Raw genomic sequence first — 22,350 nt, 5'->3', positions numbered from 1 at the left:
AAACCCTTTCAACTCACCAGAGCTAAACACATTAGAAGAAAGGGGCTCTGGTGTTGACAGCTCCAAAACAGATTGCTTTTTACTGAAGCAAAAGATTAATTTCAGTGTTGTTGGAGCTGTATTGGTCCCAGGATATTAGAGAACAAGGTGGGAGAGGTAATATCTTTTATTGGACCAACTTCTGTTGGTAAAAGAGACAAGATATTGCCTCACCCACCTTGTTTCTTCAAAAGCTTGAAGTGGACTTGAAGGATAACCTGGTCTGAGTTTTGTTGTTGATTTTTTAAAAATAAGTTTAAGCTTGGTCTATACAACAACAATAAGTTAAGGAACTGAACTCGGTACTCTTATTATGACAAATTCTTGTCATTTCCTGTCTCTTGCTTATTATTCCTATTTCCTGGAACAAGCAGAGACTCTCCTCATGCACCTCAGGTGGAAATGTGTTATTTTTTCCTCCGACTTTTCCTTTGAGTACTCCTTATTTCGCTCTATTTTAAAGACTGGATTTTTATGTAAAGACTAGATCTTTACTTCTTAAAAATGGCAACAAATTAGTAAAAAGTCCTTAAAATTTTACCTTGTGCACTTTGAATGTTTGGGCTGAGTCTCCATCACTTGTCACAATTCCACCACTTTCTTGGCCCCTGTGGACAAAATTAGCATAAATACTGAATGGCTCACTGAGCACAACATCCAAACAAAATATTAACTTGTAAAGCGTAAAAGAACATAACCGTTTGTGTTTAAAATGTCTTAAGTACTCCATTTTTATAGACTTATCAAAATTATGTTTTTTGTATGTTCATGTTGCACTTTATTGTAAAATATTTAAGGCTCAATCCAAAGCACACTGAAATCAAATAAAAAGTCTTTCCATTAATTTCAATGGGTGCTGGATCTGGTCCTTACTGCTGACTTTCTATAGTCTAAATTTCAAGGTGAACATAAAATACTACCAGATCCTTAAATTGAAATGCCAGGCAGCCCAATGGCCAGTCACACCAGCCACTTGTGTGACCCTGCAGCCAGCCGCACCAGCTACACTGGCTGCTGCTAAGGTGGCCGGGGAAGGCAGCTGGCCCTGGAGGGGGCCTCCCAGAGCAGAAGCCCCCCAGCTAAGATTTAGTCAGGGGTATTCATAGTACAAGTCATGGACAGGTCACAGGCCATGAATTTTTGTTTATTGCCTGTGACCTGTCCATGACTTCTATTAAAAATATCTATTACTAAATTGTAGCCTTAACAATAAAATCGATGCAGATGTGGTCTTTGGGTTACTGGTAAATTCCCAATGCAACCTTTAATTGCTCAAAAATTGAATACCCTGAAATAAAAATGTCTGTAGAATGCGCTTACAAGCTGTAGCCAAGAAAAAAACAAAAACAAAATGTAACATATATATATATACACACACACACACACTAAATGAAGTACTTTAATGAAGATGAAAGGGAAAGAAAATATATCTATTAGATTACTTAAATATAAAACAGCTAAAGGTCTTGTACAATAGGATGTGATTTTGCTCTCACATTAAACTAGTATAACTCAATTGGCATCATTGGAGTCATTCTCGAGTTATACTACTGTAACAGCTTGTCTACTTGAAAAGACAATTCGGATTAAGGCAGGGCATGCATTTAAAGTGCAGTAACTATTCTACAATAATTTTATGTATCGAAAAGACCTTATAAAAAACAGGAGAATAAGGTGCAAATGTTCAATATGCTTGATCCCAACAATAACTTAATACTTTCCACCACTGATTATGCCCAAGTCTCAAAGATATTTTAGAAGGCCATGTCTACACTACGAAAGTACTCCGATTTTACAGAAGTCGATTTTTGGGAACAGACTGTATAAATTCGAGTGCATGCGTCCACACTAAGCACATTAATTCGGCGGTGTGCGTCCACAGTACCGTGGCAAGTGTCCCACAGTTCCCACAGTCCCCGCTGCCCATTGGAATTCTGGGCTGAGCTCCCAATGCCTGATGGGGCAAAAAATTTGTTGCAGGTGGTTATGGGTAAATGTCGTCAGTCAACCCTCCCTCTGTGAAAGCAATGGCAGACAATCATTTCACGCCCTTTTCCCTGGACTGCCCGAGCAGACGCCATAGCATGGCAAGCATGGAGCCAGTTCAGCTCACTGCGGCAGTTATGACCATTGTAAGCACCTCGCGCATTATCGTGCAGTTTATGCAGAACCAGCACCTGAAAAACCAGGCGAGGAGGCAACGGCAGAGCGGTGATGAGGACGTGAACACAGATTTCTCTAAAACCATGGTCCCCGGCAATTTGGAGATCATGGTGTTACTGGGGCAGGCTCATGCCGTGGAACATCGATTCTGGGCCCAGGAAACAAGCACAGAGTGGTGAGACTGCATAGTGTTGCAGGTTTGGGATGATTCCCAGTGGCTCTGAAACTTTCGCATGCGTAAGGGCACTTTCATGGAACTTTGTGACTTGCTTTCCCCTGCCCTGAAGCGCAAGAGTACCAAGATGAGAGCAGCCCTAACAGTTGAGAAGCGAGTGGCAATAGCCCTCTGGAAGCTTGCAATGCCAGACAGCTACCGGTCAGACGGGAATCAATTTGGAGTAGGCAAATCTACTGTGGGGGTTGCTGTGATGCAAGCAGCCAACGCAATCATTGAGCTGCTGCTATCAAAGGTAGTGATTCTGGGAAATGTGCAGGTCATGGTAGATGGCTTTGTGCAATGGGATTCCCTAACTGTGGTGGGGCTATAGCTGGAACGCATATCTCTATCTTGGGACCAGACCACCAGGGCAGCCAGTACATAAACCGCAAAGGGCACTTTTCAATGGTGCTGCAAGTACTGGTGGATCACAAGGGACATTTCACCAACATCAAAGTGGGATGGCTGGGAAAGGTTCATGACGCTCACATCTTCAGGAACTCTGGTCCATTTAAATGGCTACAGGAAGGGACTTACTTTCCAGACCAGAAAATAACCGTTGGGGATGTTGAAATGTCTATCGTTATCCTTGGGGACCCAGCCAACCCCTTAATGCCCTGGCTCATGAAGCCATACACAGGCACCCTAGACAGTAGTAAGGAGCTTTTCAAATATAGGGTGAGCAAGTGCAGAATGGTGGTAGAATATGCATTTGGATATTTAAAGGGTCGCTGGTGAAGTTTACTGACTCGCTCAGACCTCAGCGAAACCAATATTCCCATTGTTATTGCTGCTTGCTGTGTGCTCCACAATCTCTGAGAGAGTGAGGGGGAGACGTTTATGGCCGGGTGGGGTTGAGGCAAATCGCCTGGCTGCTGAGTACACGCAGCCAGACACCAGGGCAGTTAGAAAAGCACATCAGGAAGCGCTGCGCATCAGAGAAGCTTTGAAAACCAGTTTCATGACTGGCCAGGGTACTGTGTGACACTTCTGTTTGTTTCTCCTGGATGAAAACCCACCCCCTTGGTTGCCTCTAAATTCCCTGTAAGCCACCTGCCCTCCCCCCTTCAATCACAACTTGCTTGCAAAGGACAAAGTCACTATAGTTTAAAAAACATGTATTCTTTTTTAATTGGTTATAAAAACAGGGAGATATCACAAGGTAGCCCGGTTGCAGTTTGGAAGGAGGGAAGAAAAAGACCACTTTAAAACTTGTTGAAAGCCAGCCTTCTGTTGTTTAGGCTGTCCACTGGAGAGGAGAGGTTGGGTGCCCAGAGGCCCCTCCTCCCCCACATTCTTGGGCATCTGGGGGAGGAGGCTATGGAACTTGGGGAGGAGGGTGGGTGGTTAAACAGGGGCTGCAGTGGCAGTCTGTGATCCTGCTGCCGTTCATTAACCTCCACCAGACGCTGGAGCATGTCCATTTGATCCCGCAGTAGCCCCAGCGTTGCCTCATGCCTCTTCTGATCTTCCAGCCACCACCTCTCCTCACATTCATCAGCCCCTTTCCTGTACTCTGCTCTTGTGTCCCTCCACACATTCTGCTGAGCTCTGTCAGTGCCGGAAGACTGCATGAGCTCAGAGAACATTTCATTGTGCGTGCATTTTTTTCGCCACCTTATCTGAGATAGCCTTTGGGACGGAGGAGGGAGGCTTGAAACATTTCCAGCTGCTGGAGGAAAAAAAAGGAAGCGAAGATACATTTTACAGAACAATGACTATATTCTTTCACGGTGAACAACACTATTCACATTACATAGCATATGTGATTTTGGTACAAGGTCACATTTTGCATCTTATATTGAGTGCCTGCGGCTTTGGTGTTAGAGATCACACATGCAGTGCCAGGCAACAGAATTCGGATTGCAGGTGGCCATGGTAAGCCATAGTCTTTCAGCTTCTGCAGCCTTCCTAACAGCAGTGCCCTCCTCTCCCATAGCAAGCAAAGCACGCTGAGTTGGCCATTTAGTGCTGTGGTTTTCCAGTTAATGTGCAGCAGCAGAAATCAAACTATCCCACCCCCCACCCCACCCCCGATCCAATTCTCTGGGATGACTGCTTTACTCCTCACCCCACCATGAGGCTGGTATCAGGGAAGATCCCTGCTAGCCAAACATGAACGGCTCAGCACCAATGCCACCCCACCCCCACCCCCTCCACACGCTAACTGCGGGGAAGATTTCTTTTCAGCCATAGGCAGAATAAGGCTGCTCTCCCCAGAAACCTTCTGCAAAGGCTTTTAGAGTACCTCCAGGAGAGCTTCATGGAGACATCCCTGGAGGATTTCCGCTCCATCCCCAGACACATTAACAGACTTTTCCAGTAGCTGTACTGGCCACGAATGCATCCCAAGTCCTCAAGGCTACTTAATCATTAAAAAACGCTTGCTTTTATAACATGTATTATATTTTAAAAAGGTACACTCACCAGAGGTCCCTTCTCCAGCTTCGTTGGCTTGGGAGGATATTTCAGTCAGGGTCATAAAAAGATCCTGGCAGTCAGGGAGAACGGTGTGCTGTGTGCTCTCCTCAAGCTCCTCCTCATCTTCCCCGTCTGCAAAATCCTCAGGCATGGTGGAGAGTACCCCATCACTGGAGTCCACGAACGGGGTGGGGTAGTGGTGGCAGCCCCCCCTAGAATTGCATGCAGCTCAGCGTAGAAGCGGCATGTCTGGGGCTCTGTCCCGGAGCGTCCGTTTGATTCTTTGGTTTTCTGGTACATTTGTCTGAGCTCCTTAAGTTTCACACGGCATTGTGTTGCATCCCTGCTGTAGCCTCTGTCCCCCATGGCCTCGGAGATTTTTTGAAACGTTTTGGCATTTCGTCTTTTGGAACGTAGATTGATAGCATGGATTCCTCTCCCCATACAGCAATCAGATCCAGTACCTCCTGTGCGATCCATGCTGGAGCTCTTTTTCAATTCTGGGACTGCATGGTTACCTGTGCTAATGAGCTCGCCTGACCAAACAGGAAATGAGATTCAAAAGTTCCCAGGGCTTTTCCTGTACACCTGGCCAGTGCATCCAAGTTCAGAGTGCTATCCAGAGTGGTCACAATGGTGCACTGTGTGATAGCTCCCGGAGGCCAATACCTTAGTATCTACACTAACCCTAATTCGAAACGGTGGTGTCGATTTCAGCGCTAATCACCTCGTTGGGGAGGATTATAGAACTCGGTTTTAAGAGCCCTTTATGTCGAAAAAATGGCTTCGTTGTGTGGATGGGTGCACGGTTAATTTGATTTAACGCTGCTAAATCCGACAAACGCATAGTGTAGACCAGGCCTAAGTCATTAATACCACCTGTGTGTAAAGTTAATTTTTAAAAATATAAAAATAAACTAGGGCTGTCAATTAATTGCAGTTAATGCACGCTATTAACGCAAAACAATTTAACTAAATTAAAAAACAAACAGTCATGAATAATTGCTGTTTAATCACACTGTTAAACAATAACAGAATACCAATTTAAATTTAATATAAATATTTTTGGATTTTTTCTACATTTTCAAATATATTGATTTCAATTACAACATAGAATACAAAGTGTACAGTGCTCACTTATTATTTTTGGTTACAAATATTTGAACTGTAATAAAGATAAAAGAAACAACATTTTTCAATTCACCTCATACAAGTCTACTCAGTCCTACTTCTTGTTTAGCCAAATCAGTAAAACAAAACAAGTTTGTTTACAATTATTAGAGATAATGCTGCCCTCTTCTTATATACAATATCACCTGAAAGTGAGAACAGGTATTTGCATCACACTGTTGTAGCTGGCGTTGCAAGGTATTTATGTGCCAGTTACGTTAAACATTTGTATGCCCCTTCATGCTTTGACTTGTAGGCTCTAAAGTTTTGCATTTTTTAACATAGCTGTACTCAAAAACAAAACAAATTGACATCTGTAAATTTCACTTTCACGATAAAGAGATTGCATTACAGTATGAGTTCTGTACTTGTACGAGATTGATTGAAAAAATACTAGTTTTTAAATTTTTTTACAGTACACATATTTGAAATAAAAAATACAAATTGAGCAAATTTTGTATTCCGTTTGTTTTAACCTCATAATTGTGATTTTTTAAAAATCGTTGACAACCCTAAGACGAACACTTTTGTGCAAAAAATTATTTGCTATTGTTTCTTGTACTACCAAATGTTATTATAACAAAGAAGTTACAGAAAAAATTCTTTCCTGCCCTCACCAGTTTACTTTGCTCAGAAAAATGCATCTGTAGACACAAAAATTGACAGAAAAACTTAAAGGTGGGTACAGTACACTCATCGACTTTAAACACAGTTTTTAAAATTTAGGCCATTTCTATGTTGATCATGGCCCTCCAAATATCATAGCAAAATCAAATAAAGGATGGTTGCAGTTAACCTTCAGTGTAATGCCTCTGATTTTCACTGATTAAAATTCTGAATCCAATCCTCACCACCTCCCCCCGCCCCGGCAACCCCCGTCTCCCCCAACACACACACACACACACCCTAATAGGCAGTCAACCCTCTGAGATAGGCTGTGCAAAGCTTGGCAGGGGCTCCGTACCCCATCCAGCAAAACAATACTCAATAGGTACTTTTGAAGTCAGTAATGGCTGGGAAAGGAGTGGAACTGGTAGAATCATGGCTGTGCAGATCAACTAACCAAGCCAAGCAACCTCCTTACTCTAGTGAAAATATGCAGCAAGGGGCCTCCGCTTCTAGTCTATGAGATTCTGTTCTCCCCTTTTGCTTTCCTTAGAGTTCTCCAGCATAGAGCCCATATACCTGAGCTGCGGGCAGGAACTAGGATTTGGTCCTTAGTACAGTACCCATATGGCGCTAAAAAGGTCAGTTTCATTAACATGCAGCCTATACCATCATACCTCTTTAGCCTTAGAGCAGGTCTACTCTACTGCTTAAGTCGACCTAGCTTACATCATTCAGGTGTGTGAAAAAGTCCCCTGCTCTCCCAAGGCAACTCAAGTTTTTTGCTGTCCACACTGGCGCTATGCTGACAAGAGTGTGCTCTCTCATCAACATAGCTTCCACTTCTAACCGAAGTGGAGTAATTATGCTGATGGGAGAGCACTCTCCTGTCAGCATAGTGCATCCTCACCAGACGCAATACAGCTGCGCCGATGTAGTGCAGTAGTGTAGACCTGCCCTTAGTTTTCAGCTTTTTTGTTTAGCTCAGTTGTACTCATGAACAATGCTAGAATAAAATAGGAGTTTTATAAAATACAGGCACACAATTTAAAACGTGGATGATTCCAATGTGTATTTTTAATGCTAATAAAATACCAAATGCAATCATAATTTGTAACTTAATGAGAACTCTTACCAACATCTTTTAGGTTCCAAAATGTAAAACTGGCTGCAAACAAAAACTGCTACAATGTCGAATTAATTCCTAACAAACTACAACACGACATAATCTTAAAAAAAAGAATGCATTTACTTTCTTTCTTAATATATTCATTAAAAAGAGTGATCATACTTAAAACATTGTTCATAAGAAGGGTTAAAGCAAGTAGACACCCTGAGTTTATTTTTTATCTTGTGGAATACTGGGTACTAGATTACACTTCATTTGTGCAGGAGCGGTTTTATTTGTCTGCTTCTAATATAAAGCCTGCTTATTTGGCAGTTTCTCAAGTTACTCCCCTCAGGCAGTTTGAGCCAGTAAAACTAGATCCTTTCATCTCTGTGGAGCTTACTGACAACCAGCCGTCTGGTTTCCAAGGAAACAAAATCTTGGCTAGAAATAGTGAATCATTTCCAGGTCACTTTCAACATGGAGAGTGGAGCAGGAAAGCATTGGACTGAAGAGGAGGTTAAAGCCTTGCTAAGCGTCTGGTCAGAAAAAAACATAAGAAAGCAACTTCATGGAACACTAAGGAATAAAGGAATATTTATCTACATTGCTAAAAGACTACAGGAGTTAGGAGTTTGCAGAGACTGGAAACAGTGCCGTGCAAAGTATAAAAATCTGAAGTATGAATTCAGAACAGTTAAATATGCCCACAACTCTGGAGATGCCACTAAAACCATGAAGTTTTTTCATGATCTGGATGCCATACTGCAATATGAACCAGTCACACAATTAACAGAGGATGAAAACGGCAAGTGCTCTGCAACTGAGAGACAGCTGAACATAAGCACTACCACAGAGAACACTGAAGGTAAAAAATAATTTCTATTTCTTGTCTTTGCACAAAAAACAATAAATCTGGTAAGATTAAAAGCCACATTATATAGCCCTAGAAACAGAGTCAGAACAGCAACTGACTTGATGCATCCCCTGCAGATGGGGAAAAAAGAAGGTTAGCACCACCAGTGTCGAAGTCTGTAAATACAGCATAATCCTAACAAATTTCACTAACTGCTGGAAAGGTCCAGTCCTGCAGAGGCTCTGTACCTTGTGCAACTGGGTCCTAATATTCATCTAAAATTTTTTCTTTGGAATATAATTTGTAATACTTTGCAACAGGTTTTGAGAGCTTCAGTTCAAAAAGAAACTAATTATTATAGCATATACTGTATTACAAATTTCCCAACTCAATTATAAATTTGGTTTGGTTTTTTTTTAAATAAATAATTACTGTCAGGTCTGAAGTCAAAGAGATGTTTAATTTTAGCATACTTTTATTACTATTTTAAGATTTACCCCCTTAAATGCAATATTATTAATTGTGAAGTATGTGAATACAATGAAATGGAAATGCATGGCTTACAAAATTGTATTACATTTGTGCACTGAGTATTTGATAAACATTTTTGAATGAAGCTATTAGTGTATTTAGTCATGTAAAATTGGTTATGTTTAAAAATATATAAACAGAGACCATTCTGAAGCAAGACATAAATAATTTAAGAGACATTTTTAAACACGAAGAAATGGTGGTATTTACCAAACCAGTTGCACATCAGGTTCTGTTAAACCCCCTCAGTGTGCATAAGCATCATTAGCATTACACTGGGATTTACCATATCACAGGGAGAGGTGGAAGAGACAAGACAATTAGAGACAGGCTGAGACAATGTTTTGATCACAATTAGAATTAGGTGAGGGTTCAGGTTTGAGGCTAGATTAGGGCTGCAGTTGGTGATCTCACAGTGCCAAAAGCCCCTGTGATGCTGTTACAAGATTTCAGTCACATCCCAACTGACATCAAGAAAAAGGCCCCCTTGGTATTCATTATCTACAGCAGTACCAGAATCTTTGGGGGGGGAAGGAGAGATGAGAGATTCAAATCAGAATCCAATTTGCTCCCACAATGTGAAGAGGTTTGGATTAAGTTACAATTGTGAATCATTTTTACAAAACAAAAATCAATTAAAGTATAGGGGAGATTTTCAAAGGCACAAAGGGGAGTTGGATGCCTAACTCCCTTTTGTCCCTTTGCACATCTCCCTCTACAATGGAAGTGGACAGCTCTTACAGTTGGGAAAGTGTGATTTTTCCCATATTTTAAGAAAAGACTCAAATTTTTAGTTTTTAATCTTAAAGAATTTTTAAAAATTTATATGAATGTAGTTCTATGATAACGTGTCATCCATTTGAAGATATTTAGTTAAAATAAAATTATTAAACACATGTATTGTGAATTGTACACTACTGTAATCTGTGCATTATTTAAAACAAAAATCTAAAAATGGAAGAAGTTCAGGGGGCAGATCTTAAGCTGGTATAAATTGCTATAGCTCTATTGACTTCAGTGGAGCTATGACCTTTACACCAGCTGAGAATCCACCCCTGAACTCAAGGTTATCCTGCATGTTTTAAACTGCTTTGCCCAAATGGTTAGTTTCCTTTGAACCTTAAATCATTAAGGGGCATTTTCAATTAATGTTTCACATCTCTTACCCTTAATATCTTTAAGATAACTTCAGAAAGGACCCAATAATCAGCCAGCTTTTCTGATGAACCCCAATCCAGGATATTAATTTAAAAAATTGCATCCTTGGTGGAATGTACTGCATTTTGGGGCATGTGAAAAATCTGATTTCAAAAGTATGATGTAATAGTGGTACATTCAAATGTCTATACAGAAAAGGAAATAAGGGAAGCCTTTGTGCATTTGGTTTTAATTCTTCTTTATAAAAAGCACAGAAATTAAATACAGTCAACGGCAATAATGTAGTAGGAATAGTTCAGAATTGAAATGCAAAAATTCACACAACCATAACTCAGCCACAACACACACACACACACATTAAAACATAAATGTAACCTACAACTAGTATATAGGTAACAAGGGACAAACCGTGATAAGACTAGTATCTAAGAATTGTCCATTAAAATACACAAGTCAGAAAAGTCACACAATACTGCATTATGGGCCCAATCCTATTTCATTAAAGTCAGTGGGGAAATTCCCATGGAAGTGACAACTCTCAATAAGAATGTTTTTAACTGAATTTTTAAATCTATTTTCTGACACAGCATCCTTTAAAATGTATGTCCTAGACATTTTATTACTTCTCATAAAAGAAAAGATTTCATAAGAGATTTTCTGCTCTTCTGCTCATGTGTTTTGGAGGATAGGATTAAAATTCAAAATGACAAATTGGAGAAATGGTTTGATGTAAATAAGAAGTTCAATAAGGACAAATGCAAAGTACTCCACTTAAGAATGCACACATATAAAATGGGAAATGATGGCCTAGGAAGGAGTACTGCGGAAAGGGAGCTGAGGATTGTAGTGGATCACAAGCTTTTCAAAAAAAAAAAAAAAAAAAAAATTAATAAAATAGAATTCTGGGATGTATCAGCCGGAGTGCTGTAAACAAGACACAAGAAGAATTCTTCCACTCTACTCCGCACTAATAAGGCCTCAACTGGAGTAATGTGTCCAGTTCTGTGCACCACCTTTCAGGAAAGATGGTAACAAACTGGAAAAAGTCCAGATGAGAGCAACAAAAGCGATTAAAGGTCTAGAAAACATAACCTATGAGGAAAGATTGAAAAAAATTGTGTTTGTTTAGTCTAGAGTAAAGACGACCAAGGGAAGACATAACAGTTTTCAAGTACAGTAAGCCTCAGTTACGAACACCAGAGTTACAAACTGAGCGGTCAACCACACACCAATCAGGCAGCAGCAGATACACACAAAAAGCAAATACAGTATAGTTCTGTGTTAAATGTAAACTATTAATAAAAATAAAGGGAAAATTTTAAAAAAAATTGACAAGGTAAGAAAACTGTTTCTGTGCTGGTTTCATTTAAATTAAGATGGTTAAAAGCAGCATTTTTCTTCTATATATAAATTTTCAAAGCTCTATTAAGTCAATGTTCAGTTGTAAACTTTGGAAAGAACAACCATAACATTTTGTTCAGAAGTACAAACAACCTCCACTCCCGAGTTGTTTATAACTCTGCGGTTCTACCGTACCTAACAGAATGTTACAAGGAGGAGGAGGGAATTTTTTTTTTCTCCTTAACCTCTGAGGATAGGACAAGAAGCAATGGGCTTAAAATTGCATCAAGGGAAGTTTAGGTTGGACATTAGGAAATAACTACTCTGACAGGTAGAAGGTAAACACTGGTACAAATTGCCTAGGGTGGTTGTGAAATCTCCATCATTGGAGGTTTTTAAAAAACAGGTTAGACAAACACCTGTCAGGAATGGTCTTGTTCGGGGTAGGCAACCTATGGCACGCATGCCAAAGGCAGCACTTGACCTGATTTTCAATGGCACTCACACTGCCTGGGTCCTGGCCACTGGCCCGGAGGGGGCTCTACATTTTAAATAAAGCTTCTTAAACATTTTAAAAACCTTATTTACTTTACATACAACAATAGTTTAGTTATATATTAAAGACTTATAGAAAGAGACCTTCTAAAAACATTAAAATATATTACTAGCATGTGAAACCTTAAATAAGAGTGAATAAATGAAGACTCGGCACACCACTTCTGAAAGGTTGCCGACCCCTGGTCTAGTTATTACTTAGTCCTGCCATGAGTGCAGGGGGACTAGACTAGCTGACCTACTGAGGTCCCTTCCAGTCCTACACTTCTATGATTCTGTGTTTAGAAAGGTCTTTGGGGCAGACCTGAAAGAAAACACTCTTGTGGGGGGGGAGGAAGGGGGGGGGGAAATACCACACAGTCTGCATCCATAGGAAGCCCTGTTCTCCCACAGTAGCTCTGGCACCCTGTGCCTCCCACTGATCTGAATGGGAAGGGGAGGGGAAGAAATACAAAAAAAAAAAAAAAAACCCACCAGTTCATACTCAAATTAAAATAGCCACAGGATGCATCTTCCACGAGGTCAGAGAGGGATGAAGTATCTCTCCACCACAGCCAGCCCCCATTTTGTGCTGGACTTCACCCCTTTGGACCATGCAGAAAGTCTGAACACCTTTAAAAAAATCTGGGCCTAGCTGCCTAAATCTCATTCCAAGTCATGGGACTTTGGGATTTAGACTCTGAAAACTGAACCCCTTTTTAATTTTGTCTAATATGGGGTTAATATCAGATATTCCAACAGCACTGTGTAAGTAATACATATATGTATACAGACTAGACATGCAGTGCAACAATATACTACCTGTGTGACAGGGTTGGGCCAGATGGCTACAGGAGAGTAATAGAAGGCAGATATATTAGCCCCAGGTTAAGTAGGTCCCTTTTTCCTGGGTAAGGTAACAGGGAAGGTTCCAGAACAATCAGGAACCTTCTGGAGACAATTAAGATGACAGGCTAATTAGAACACCTGCAGCCAATCAAGAAGCTGCTAGAATCAATTAAGGCAGGCTAATTGGGGCACCTGGGTTTAAAAAGGAGCTCACTTCAGTTTGTGGTGTGCGTGTAAGGAGCAGAGAGTGAGAACGCATACTGTTGGAGGACTGAGGAGTACAAGCATTATCAGACACCAGGAGGAAGGTCCTATGGGGAGGATAAAGAAGGTGTTGGGAGGAGGCCATGGGGAAGTAGCCCAGGGAGTTGCTGCTGTTGCACAGCTGTTCCAGGAGGCACTCTGGACAGCTGCATTCCACAGGGCCCTGGGCTGGAACCCAGAATAGAAGGCGGGCCCAGGTTCCCTCCAAACCTCCCAACTCCTGGTCAGACATAGGAGGAGCTGACCTGGACTGTGGGTTCATGAAAATGGCCAAACTGAGGGCTGCTGTGAAGCTCCAAGGTGAGCAAATCTGCCAATAAGCACAAGACCCACCATGGTAGAGGAGGAACTTTGTCACACTGCCCCACAGACATCCATGGCTCAAATTGTTCAGTAGCAACAAAAAATTTTTTTTAATATTAATCAACACTAAATAAAACATAACATGTTTATAGGATGTTTGGAAATGCTGAAAGGGATGATGGCCATTCCAACTAGGTAAGTCACACAAATTCATCTTCTCTCCCTGGCTAATCAAAATTATTCTTCAGATTCAGTAGATTCTGAACTTCACTTAAGCATGCCTGCCTTACACACCTGTCTGGTGTTTGCTACAATAACTCTCTCAGAACTCATGGAGGGACACCATAACAAAGGTTAGCGTTCAATCAAGTAAATGTCTGTTCTGGTCCAACCTTATTAATTCAGTTTTTCCCTTATCACATTTAAAAGCTATTCTGGCAATAATTCTAGCTGTTTTATTGTTGTATAACTTGCTTTGGATAATATGGATCCATCTGGAAATGGTGTTTATTTGGGATTTTTGCTTCTGTTTTTTATTTTGAAGTGACAGGCTAGTAGTATGTATATTCTGAAAAACAGACTATCCCTCACAAACAGAGGCAAAAAGGCATATATGAGCCAAAAGGGGTAAATCAGCTCTGTTCTTTACATGTATTTTAAAATTTGCTTCTAATACAGTAAAATGAATATATTAAAGTTCACTAACACACCTATCCCATTATTACAGTTACTTCCTGCCTACATTTATATGCTTGCAAGCAAACAAATTTGTCACTGTAAATTGACTGCAGTTTACACATTGTAATATTGTCTAGATAGATTTATTCCATATCTGTTTATAAGAAAATTCTTTCCCTACCCCCTTCAGGTGAAATATCAGTTGCATTAGAAGAGGATGAGGATGTCCCAGAGGATCCATTACTTTTTATTTCACATGTCAGACCAATTGAACTAGGTACAGTATGATGGTGCGGGGAGAAAAGCAAAACACAGCTATTAGATTTATTTCTCATTGCATTTTAGAAAAAACTAAAAGGAGTTAAATAATGGTGTCTTGCTAGGAACAGCTTCCATTAGCCTCAGTACATCAGCAGTCAGTTTCTGATTAATAAAAAGAAAAGGAGTACTTGTGGCACCTTAGAGACTAACCAATTTATTTGAGCATAAGCTTTCGTGAGCTACAGCTCACTTCATCAGATGCATCTGATGAAGTGAGCTGTAGCTCACGAAAGCTTATGCTCAAATAAATTGGTTAGTCTCTAAGGTGCCACAAGTACTCCTTTTCTTTTTGCAAATACAGACTAACACGGCTGTAACTCTGAAACCTTTCTGATTAATGTAACTTTACAACAGACATTATTGCTCTCTTTCTTCCTCCTAGTTTTAAATTTCTGCAGCCTCACGAACAACTGGATGTTAACCACTATGGGTGGCAGATGACCACTGCATGACCAATTTGTTGACTCCATATCAGCTTTCACCCTCAAAAACCACTCCCTGCAACAGCTAATCAGATTAAGTTTATTTTAGAGTAGAGTATTTTATGAAGTACTAATTGAGGACCTGTCATATGACAGCATGTGAGGCATGTGTCATTGGTGGAATTTCTGCCAAGTCATGCAATTTCTGTACAAATTGGAAAATCTATGAGTAAATGGGCTGAGCGCAGAGATCTGCAGGGATTTAACAAAGTAGAATGAACAACTCAAGACTGCAGTAGCATTCACAGCAGCTGCATCCCCATTTCATGCGGAGGTTTGGCAAGCAAATCCACAGGTCCACCGATGATCCAACAACTCAGTTGGGAACTGTCTAGTTGCAACAATGCCTTTGCTCAGGATACTCATGTTCAGCAGAGACTTGAGCAACGTAAACCATTTGCTTTCCCAGCAAGTCGTCCTCATGAACTGTTAGTCCTGCCAGTCACCAACTGATGGATCTGAAAACCCAAATATACATTTTCTCCAACACAGACCATGAGCTTTTGACTGGAACGTGAGGCATGTCTATGCTCATTAAGTAGGAAACTTTTTCCAACTGAAAGCCAGATGAATAGAAATTTTATTTAAAACATATGAAGGTTTATTACCTTAGTTGCATCCAGGGAGTGGTCTTCCAACTGGATCTGGGATTTTTAGAGCCCTTTTTTTACCCCTTTTATTTGGCACAAAAGGGGGTGAGAATTTCACTCCTGATGTATATAGCTTTGCTTACAATTCACACTCAGATCAATGATTAAGGGGATAGAGGATCTAGATGAATATTATTCTTTAGCACTTCTGTGCCATTCTCCCTATTGTACTGATGGAAAACTGAGGCACAGAGCAGAACACTGAGTCCTGGAAGAAAATCTAATTCTTTTTTTAAAACCTAGGCCAAGATTCACTCCAGGTGCTGCATTAGCAGAAGCTAGCACACCATGTTGCTAGGGGGAAGTTGCAATGATACAAAACCATCTGAGACTTCTTCGGCAGGAGCTGGCAGACAGCGCGAACAGCCTCAAAAGCAGGGTGGCACAGATGCACATCATTGTTGCAACCTCTCTCTGAGAGGCTCCTATGAAGCCCTTACTGGAAACTGAAGCTGACTCCCCAGTAGAACACGGTCATCCTTCTCAGGGCAGAATTCCCTCATGGGCATTGTGATCCTCAGGCAGGGCCAGATTAACCTTTTGTGGGCCTGACGCCAAACATATTTGTGGAACCCCATGGGGAATAATTGTAAGAAACGGTGGGGGGAAGGGGGCTGTCAGTTCACAGAGTAAGGTAGGGGCTGGGGTCAAGCACAGCTGGGCAGGGGTAGAAGTTGGCCCTGGAGCGAGGCAGGGGCCGGAGGCAAGCTGGTACCTACCTCCCTCTGCCAGGGCCATGTCCTTGGGAGCTGGTTCTCTCTCCAGCTGAGCTGCAGCTCCTCAAGGGAGCAGCAGCTACTCTTCCCACCCTCTTGGTGGGCAGGCTGATTGTGGTTACTTCTGTTACTGGACTTTTAGTGTCTGGTCAACTGCCAGGTCTACTTTTTGACCAGACTTTCTGGGCAAAAACCAGACACCTGGCAACAGGAGTGCTGGAATGGGGGGAAAGAGATGTTCATGGCCCCTTTACTTTTTTCCTGCCTTAATGATGAGTAATGGGGGGGAGAGGAAGGCGGGGGCGGGAGTAAGCGCCAGGCAGGGCCTCAGGGGAAGAGACTGAGTGGGGGTAGGGCCACGAAGAGAGGGGCAGAGCAGAGGGTGGGGCGTTGGTCCAGGCACTGGTCGTTCCCCCCACTTCTAGGGAGCTTCCAATGCTCCTGCCTGGCAACCATAATGGGCCTCTTTTGAGTGTGGGCCTGGCACAACGACACCATTGTAAACCTAGCATTGCCCTCAAGAGGGCACGCTGCTACTATTTGCACCTCCATGCAACAGCAGAGTAGGTATAAGCCCTATCTTTTATTGGTGCCCAGCACTGCAGAACCTGAGCACCTCCCAAAAAGAAAAACGACTTCACTCTTCAGTCTCTGGATTTGTTTTTAAATTCCTGCATACAGTAGAGTGGGAGTGTAGATGTAAGGGTACTATTGTGAGAAAGTTTAGGCAAAGCTTTAGCTCTGAAAACTGTGAGGTATTTAGTCTTTCATTTGTCAGTGCATAAGGCTTAGGCTCAAATCACAGTGTATGCTTTGCAAATTACCATGCTAGCAAAACCATCCCATTGACAAGATTATTTTTAGAGCTGGTTGGGAATTTTTGAAACTTTTTCCATCAAAAAAATGCTCACTTGTCAAAACCATAACTTCTTGTGAAGTCAGTTTTGACAATTTTTTTTATTTGAAAAGTTTTTGGGAAAGGTTTCAGACTTGTCAAAGCATCCCATTTCAACATTTTCTAAATGAAAAATTCTGGAGTTATGTTCAATCCACCTACCCATTGAGACCCAATCCAGAACAATTTCAAGTCATGCAAGTCTGGAAGTCTAGCTCATATGCAGTCTGATTTACCTATAGAAGTGTTGGCCAGACGCAAAAGCTAAACAATCCTCCCCCCTACCAAACTATCGCATGTTCCTTAGTCATGAATTGTGGAATGTGAAGAGTTAATGGAGGACTTTCCCATTCTGCACCTTGGGCTCTTTTCTTCCTTTCTCTCTCTAGCCAAAATGGTTGGCTCTTAGACAGCAAAATGATAGCCTCTTAAAAATATCTAAGATACAAATAGAAAGCAGACCAGCTGCCAAGGCAACTCCAATAATTCTGAGCTGCAACCACTTCAAGCTTCTTTGGTGTTCACTGTGATCCAGTGCGATTATTCCTGTGGTGCTCAACTCAACTGCAGAAGAAACAATCCCATGTTCCTCTAACGCAAATGCAGGAAGCCTAGCTGTTAAGCCACCTGGGAGTGGTCTCTCCACCTGTAGTGTATCAATGGGCCAGCAGCTGCAGAGGTTCCTGTATGCTGACTTGGGACTTAATTATTAAAATAAAAAAGGGGGGAAATGCTATCTACTAGTAAAGCTTCCTTATGAGTAGAATGGCTTAAAGAGACTCATACACAGTGACTATTCCCTCTAGACCAAGTTTATCACCGAATAGGTTTATTCACATAAGTATGCTTCACTGAATCAGACTGTGCTAGCAAAGGTCATTTTTGCCACCATACAGAACTTAATGACTTTGAAGTATCCAACCACCACAGCATGGTTTACTATTTGGAAAGGGATGGTTGTAAAGGCAAAAGTCACATAAGCACACTTATTGCAGAATTTATGCCAATTACTCTCACTTCCATGCTTGCACTTCTCTGTAAGTATTGAAATCACTAAGAAAACAAAAAAGGAAAACAATGAGTTTTCTAAATCTACAAAAACATTAGAAAGACCTAATCCTATTTCATTGTTTTAAAGGAGTACAAAATAAAATAGTTTAGTAAACTGATTTGATCAGAAAACTAATAGTAAATTCAATTAAGACTTCAAGTCTAAAATAAAACAATTTAAAAAAATATTGAGAATATGTTTCAGCATTAGGAAATTGTGATATTCTTCCCCCAACCTCCCCAAAAAATTGAAAACTAGAATTTGAAAAACTTTTAAAATGAAAAGGAAATTAATTATCTAAATCGTTTATAAAACAAAAATATTTTTACTAATATACACAGTAAGTTCTCTGATTTGGTCACATAATAATCTTTTATATTGTACTGTATCAAGGAAATGCAAAGCTTCAAGTTATAAGAATTGGCTTCTAGTCCTACCTCTTCCATTGAGTTCTTGTGATTTTAGGCAAGTGTGTGCCTCAGTTTCCCCCAACAGGGTTGTTTTGCAAGGATTAAGGCTCAGACTCTACTAATCCTTACTTACACTTAACTTTCTGCACCTGTGCAAACCCAAAGGAATTACGTGTGCATAAAGTTAAGCACATGTATAAATGTTGGCAAGAATGGGACATAGTTTATTAGTGTTTTTACAGCTCTTTCAGATCATGATGAAAGCGTAAAGCACTACATCATAAAGTACTAGTAACAGCAAATCTGTCACTCCTGAAAGTAAAGTTAAATTTTTTTTTTTGAAGGTGGAGGGCAGCAAAAAAAATCTCTCTCTTGAGTTAGTGCATTCTGGTTTCATTATAATATTACTGTCTTTACAAGTCAGAAAATACAGTTTTATCATTAACAGCTTTGTTTGATACCTTGATTTTATTTCTAGTTTTGCTCCAATGTTGTGAAGAAAATAAAATATTTTCCTTCACTCTCATTCTCTCTGCCCTCCTCTACCCCACCCCACCTCATGCAGGTAACCCATACCTGTGTCTCTCTCCCACCCCACCTGATCTAGGTAACTCAACATCAATATTAGAGACGTCCAAAAATCCAGCTTTTATTCCAACGGTAGCGAATGAAGGAGGAAAACACTGGACTGTCAATGAAGTCAGAGCTCTAATACATATATGGTCAGACAAAAACATCCAGCAACAGCTTGAAGTGACAGTAAGAAATAAAAGAATATTTGAACAGGTTGCTGCTAGGCTTCAAAAATTTGGCATTGAAAGGGACTGGAAACAGTGCAGAACAAAGTATAAGAACTTAAAACATGAATACAAGAGTGTAAAAAATGCCCAAGACTCAGGGAACATAAGTAAAAGTATGAAATTTTTTAATGAACTGGATGCCATTCTGGGACACAACACTGGAGAGCAATCAAGCAAATCAGATAATGATGAAGGTGAGAGGCCTACAGAATGGATAGAAGCTAAAACAGAAAAAGACTCCTTAGGTAAGAACTTAGCTATAAAACTATTATTTACAATTATTAGTTTCACAGCACTGATGTGACATTTAAAAAAAAATACACAGCATTTGAACATTTAAAAAATAAATGCCAAATGGAAGCATGGTAGTTAGTAAGATAATGTTTTATAATTAGATAATGTATGGTAACTTTTCATACTAGCTAATTATCTCCTGTTATATAAAAGGGATTGAGAAACTAAGATGCATAAAGGCAAGGGAGAAAAGATGGTGTTTTCAAAGGATATTTGAAAAGTGGTAGAGAAGTTAGGAGTTACTATATTAAAAAGCATCAGAGGAGTCTGTTCTTGCACCATTGACAAGATGAGTTGAAAGAAGGAACACAGAAGGCAAGCATCACATGTGAAGGAATTTAACAATTAAACATCCATGGCCCATGTCAACTGACTCAGACTTCTGGGGCTCAGGCTAAGGGGCTGTTTAATTACAGTGTAGAGGTTGAGACTCAGGCTAGGGCCTGGGGAACGTTTACACTGCAATTAAACAGCGCTGCAGCCCAAGCTCAAGTCAGCTGGCATCGGCCATCCATGGGTTTTTAACTGCAGTGTAGACATACCCTGAAAGACAAAAAGACTGGTCCATGATCTAGTTCAGAGGTTCTCAATCAGGGGTACACATACCCCTGGGATTACACAGAGGTGTTCCAGGGGGTACATCAACTCATCTAGATATTTGCCTAGTTTTACAACAGGCTACATAAAAAACACTAGTGAAGTAATTACAGACTAAAAGAAAAGGCATATTTCTGGCACCTTAGAGACTAACAAATTTATTTGAGCATAAGCTTTCGTGAGCTACAACTCACTTCATCGGATGCATACAGTGCAAAATACAGTGGGGAGATTTTATTTACACAGAGAACAAGAAACAAGGGGCGTTACCATACACACTGTAACAAGAGTGATCAGGTAAGGTGAGCTATTACCAGCAGGAGAGAAAAAAAACCTTTTGTAGTGATAATCAAGGTGGGTCATTTCCAGCAGCTGACAAGAACCTGTGAGGAACAGTAGGGGGGGAAATAAACATGGGGAAATATAGTTTTACTTTGTGTAATGACACATCTACTCACAGTCTTTATTCAAGCCTAAGTTAATGGTGTCCAGTTTGCAAATTAATTCCAATTCAGCAGTCTCTCGCTGGAGTCTGTTTTTGAAGTTTTGTTGTTGAAGAATTGCCACTTTTACGTCTGTAATCGAGTGACCAGAGAGATTGAAGTGTTCTCTGACTGCTTTTTGAACATTATAATTCTTGACATCCATTTATTCTTTTACGTAGAGACTGTCCGGTTTGGCCAAGGTACATGGCAGAGGGGCATTGCTGGCACATGATGTCATATATCACATTGGTAGATGTGCAGGTGAACAAGCCTCTGATAATGTGGCTGATGTGATTAGGCCCTATGATGGTGTCTCCTGAATAGGTATGTGGACAAAGTTGGCAAAGGGCTTTGTTGCAAGGATAGGTTCCTGGGTTAGTGGTTCTGTTGTGTGGTTGCTGGTGAGTATTTGCTTCAGGTTGGGGGGCTGTCTGGAAGCAAGGACTGGCCTGTCTCCCAAGATCTGAGAGAGTGATGGGTCATCCTTCAGGACAGGTTGTAGATCCTGGATGATGCGCTGGAGAGGTTTTAGTTGGGGGCTGAAGGTGATGGCTAGTGGCGTTCTGTTATTTTCTTTGTTGGGCCTGTCCTGTAGTAGGTAACTTCTGGGCACTCTTCTGGCTCTGTCAGTCAGTCTGTTTCTTCATTTCAGCAGGTGGGTATTGTAGTTGTAAGAATGCTTGATAGAGATCTTGTAGGTGTTTGTCTCTGTCTGAGGGGTTGGAGCACATGTGGTTGTAACGTAGAGCTTGGCTGTAGACAATGAATCATGTGGTGTGGTCTGGATGAAAGCTGGAGGCATGTAGGTAAGTATAGCGGTCAGTAGGTTTCCAGTATAGGGTGGTGTTTATGTGACCATCGCTTATTAGCACCATAGTGTCCAGGAAGTGGATCTCTTGTGTGGACTGGTCTAGGCTGAGGTTGATGGTGGAATGGAAATTGTTGAAATCATGGTGGAATTCCTCAAGGGTTTCTTTTCCATGGGTCCAGATGATGAAGATGTCATCAATGTAGCGCAAGTAGAGTCATTAGGGGATGAGAGCTGACGAAGCGTTGTTCTAAGTCAGCCATAGATAATGTTGGCATACTGTGGGGCCACGCGGGTACTCACAGCAGTGCCACTGATTTGAAGGTATACATTGTCCCCAAATGTGAAATAGTTATGGGTGAGGACAAAGTCAAAGTTCAGCCACCAGGTTTGCCGTGACATTATCAGGGATACTGTTCCTGATGGCCTGTAGTCCATCTTTGTGTGGAATGTTGGTGTAGAGGGCTTCTACATCCATAGTGGCTAGGATGGTGTTTTCAGGGAGATCACCGATGGATTGCAGTTTCCTCAGGAAGTCAGTGGTGTCTCAAAGATAGCTGGGAGTGCTGGTAGCATAGGGCCTGAGGAGGGAGTCTACATAGC

General features: G+C 41.1%; 2 protein-coding genes across 2 annotated transcripts in view; one reads left to right on the top strand and one right to left on the bottom strand.

The window, feature by feature from the left end:
• The window catches only part of PPAT (phosphoribosyl pyrophosphate amidotransferase), a 70,068-nt gene that overhangs the window by 18,432 nt on the left and 29,286 nt on the right, over positions 1-22,350 (bottom strand). Inside the window, exon 2 of the mRNA XM_084625691.1 lies at positions 581-647. The gene's annotated coding sequence lies outside the window, so the exon portion shown is untranslated. The remainder of the gene's footprint in view (positions 1-580; positions 648-22,350) is intronic.
• The window catches only part of PAICS (phosphoribosylaminoimidazole carboxylase and phosphoribosylaminoimidazolesuccinocarboxamide synthase), a gene marked incomplete at its 5' end in the record, with an annotated part of 61,284 nt that continues 47,138 nt past the window's right edge, over positions 8,205-22,350 (top strand). Inside the window, 3 exons of the mRNA XM_084625754.1 lie at positions 8,205-8,592; positions 14,429-14,515; positions 19,329-19,808. Coding sequence (XP_084481880.1) covers positions 8,205-8,592; positions 14,429-14,515; positions 19,329-19,808 — 955 coding nt within the window. The remainder of the gene's footprint in view (positions 8,593-14,428; positions 14,516-19,328; positions 19,809-22,350) is intronic.

This window comes from Lepidochelys olivacea (genome assembly GCF_965140295.1).
Source record: "Lepidochelys olivacea isolate rLepOli2 genome assembly, chromosome: 4".
NCBI lineage: Eukaryota > Metazoa > Chordata > Testudines > Cheloniidae > Lepidochelys > Lepidochelys olivacea.
The sequence above is the reverse complement of the archived record's forward strand: the minus strand, read 5'-3'. Positions and strand labels throughout refer to the sequence as shown.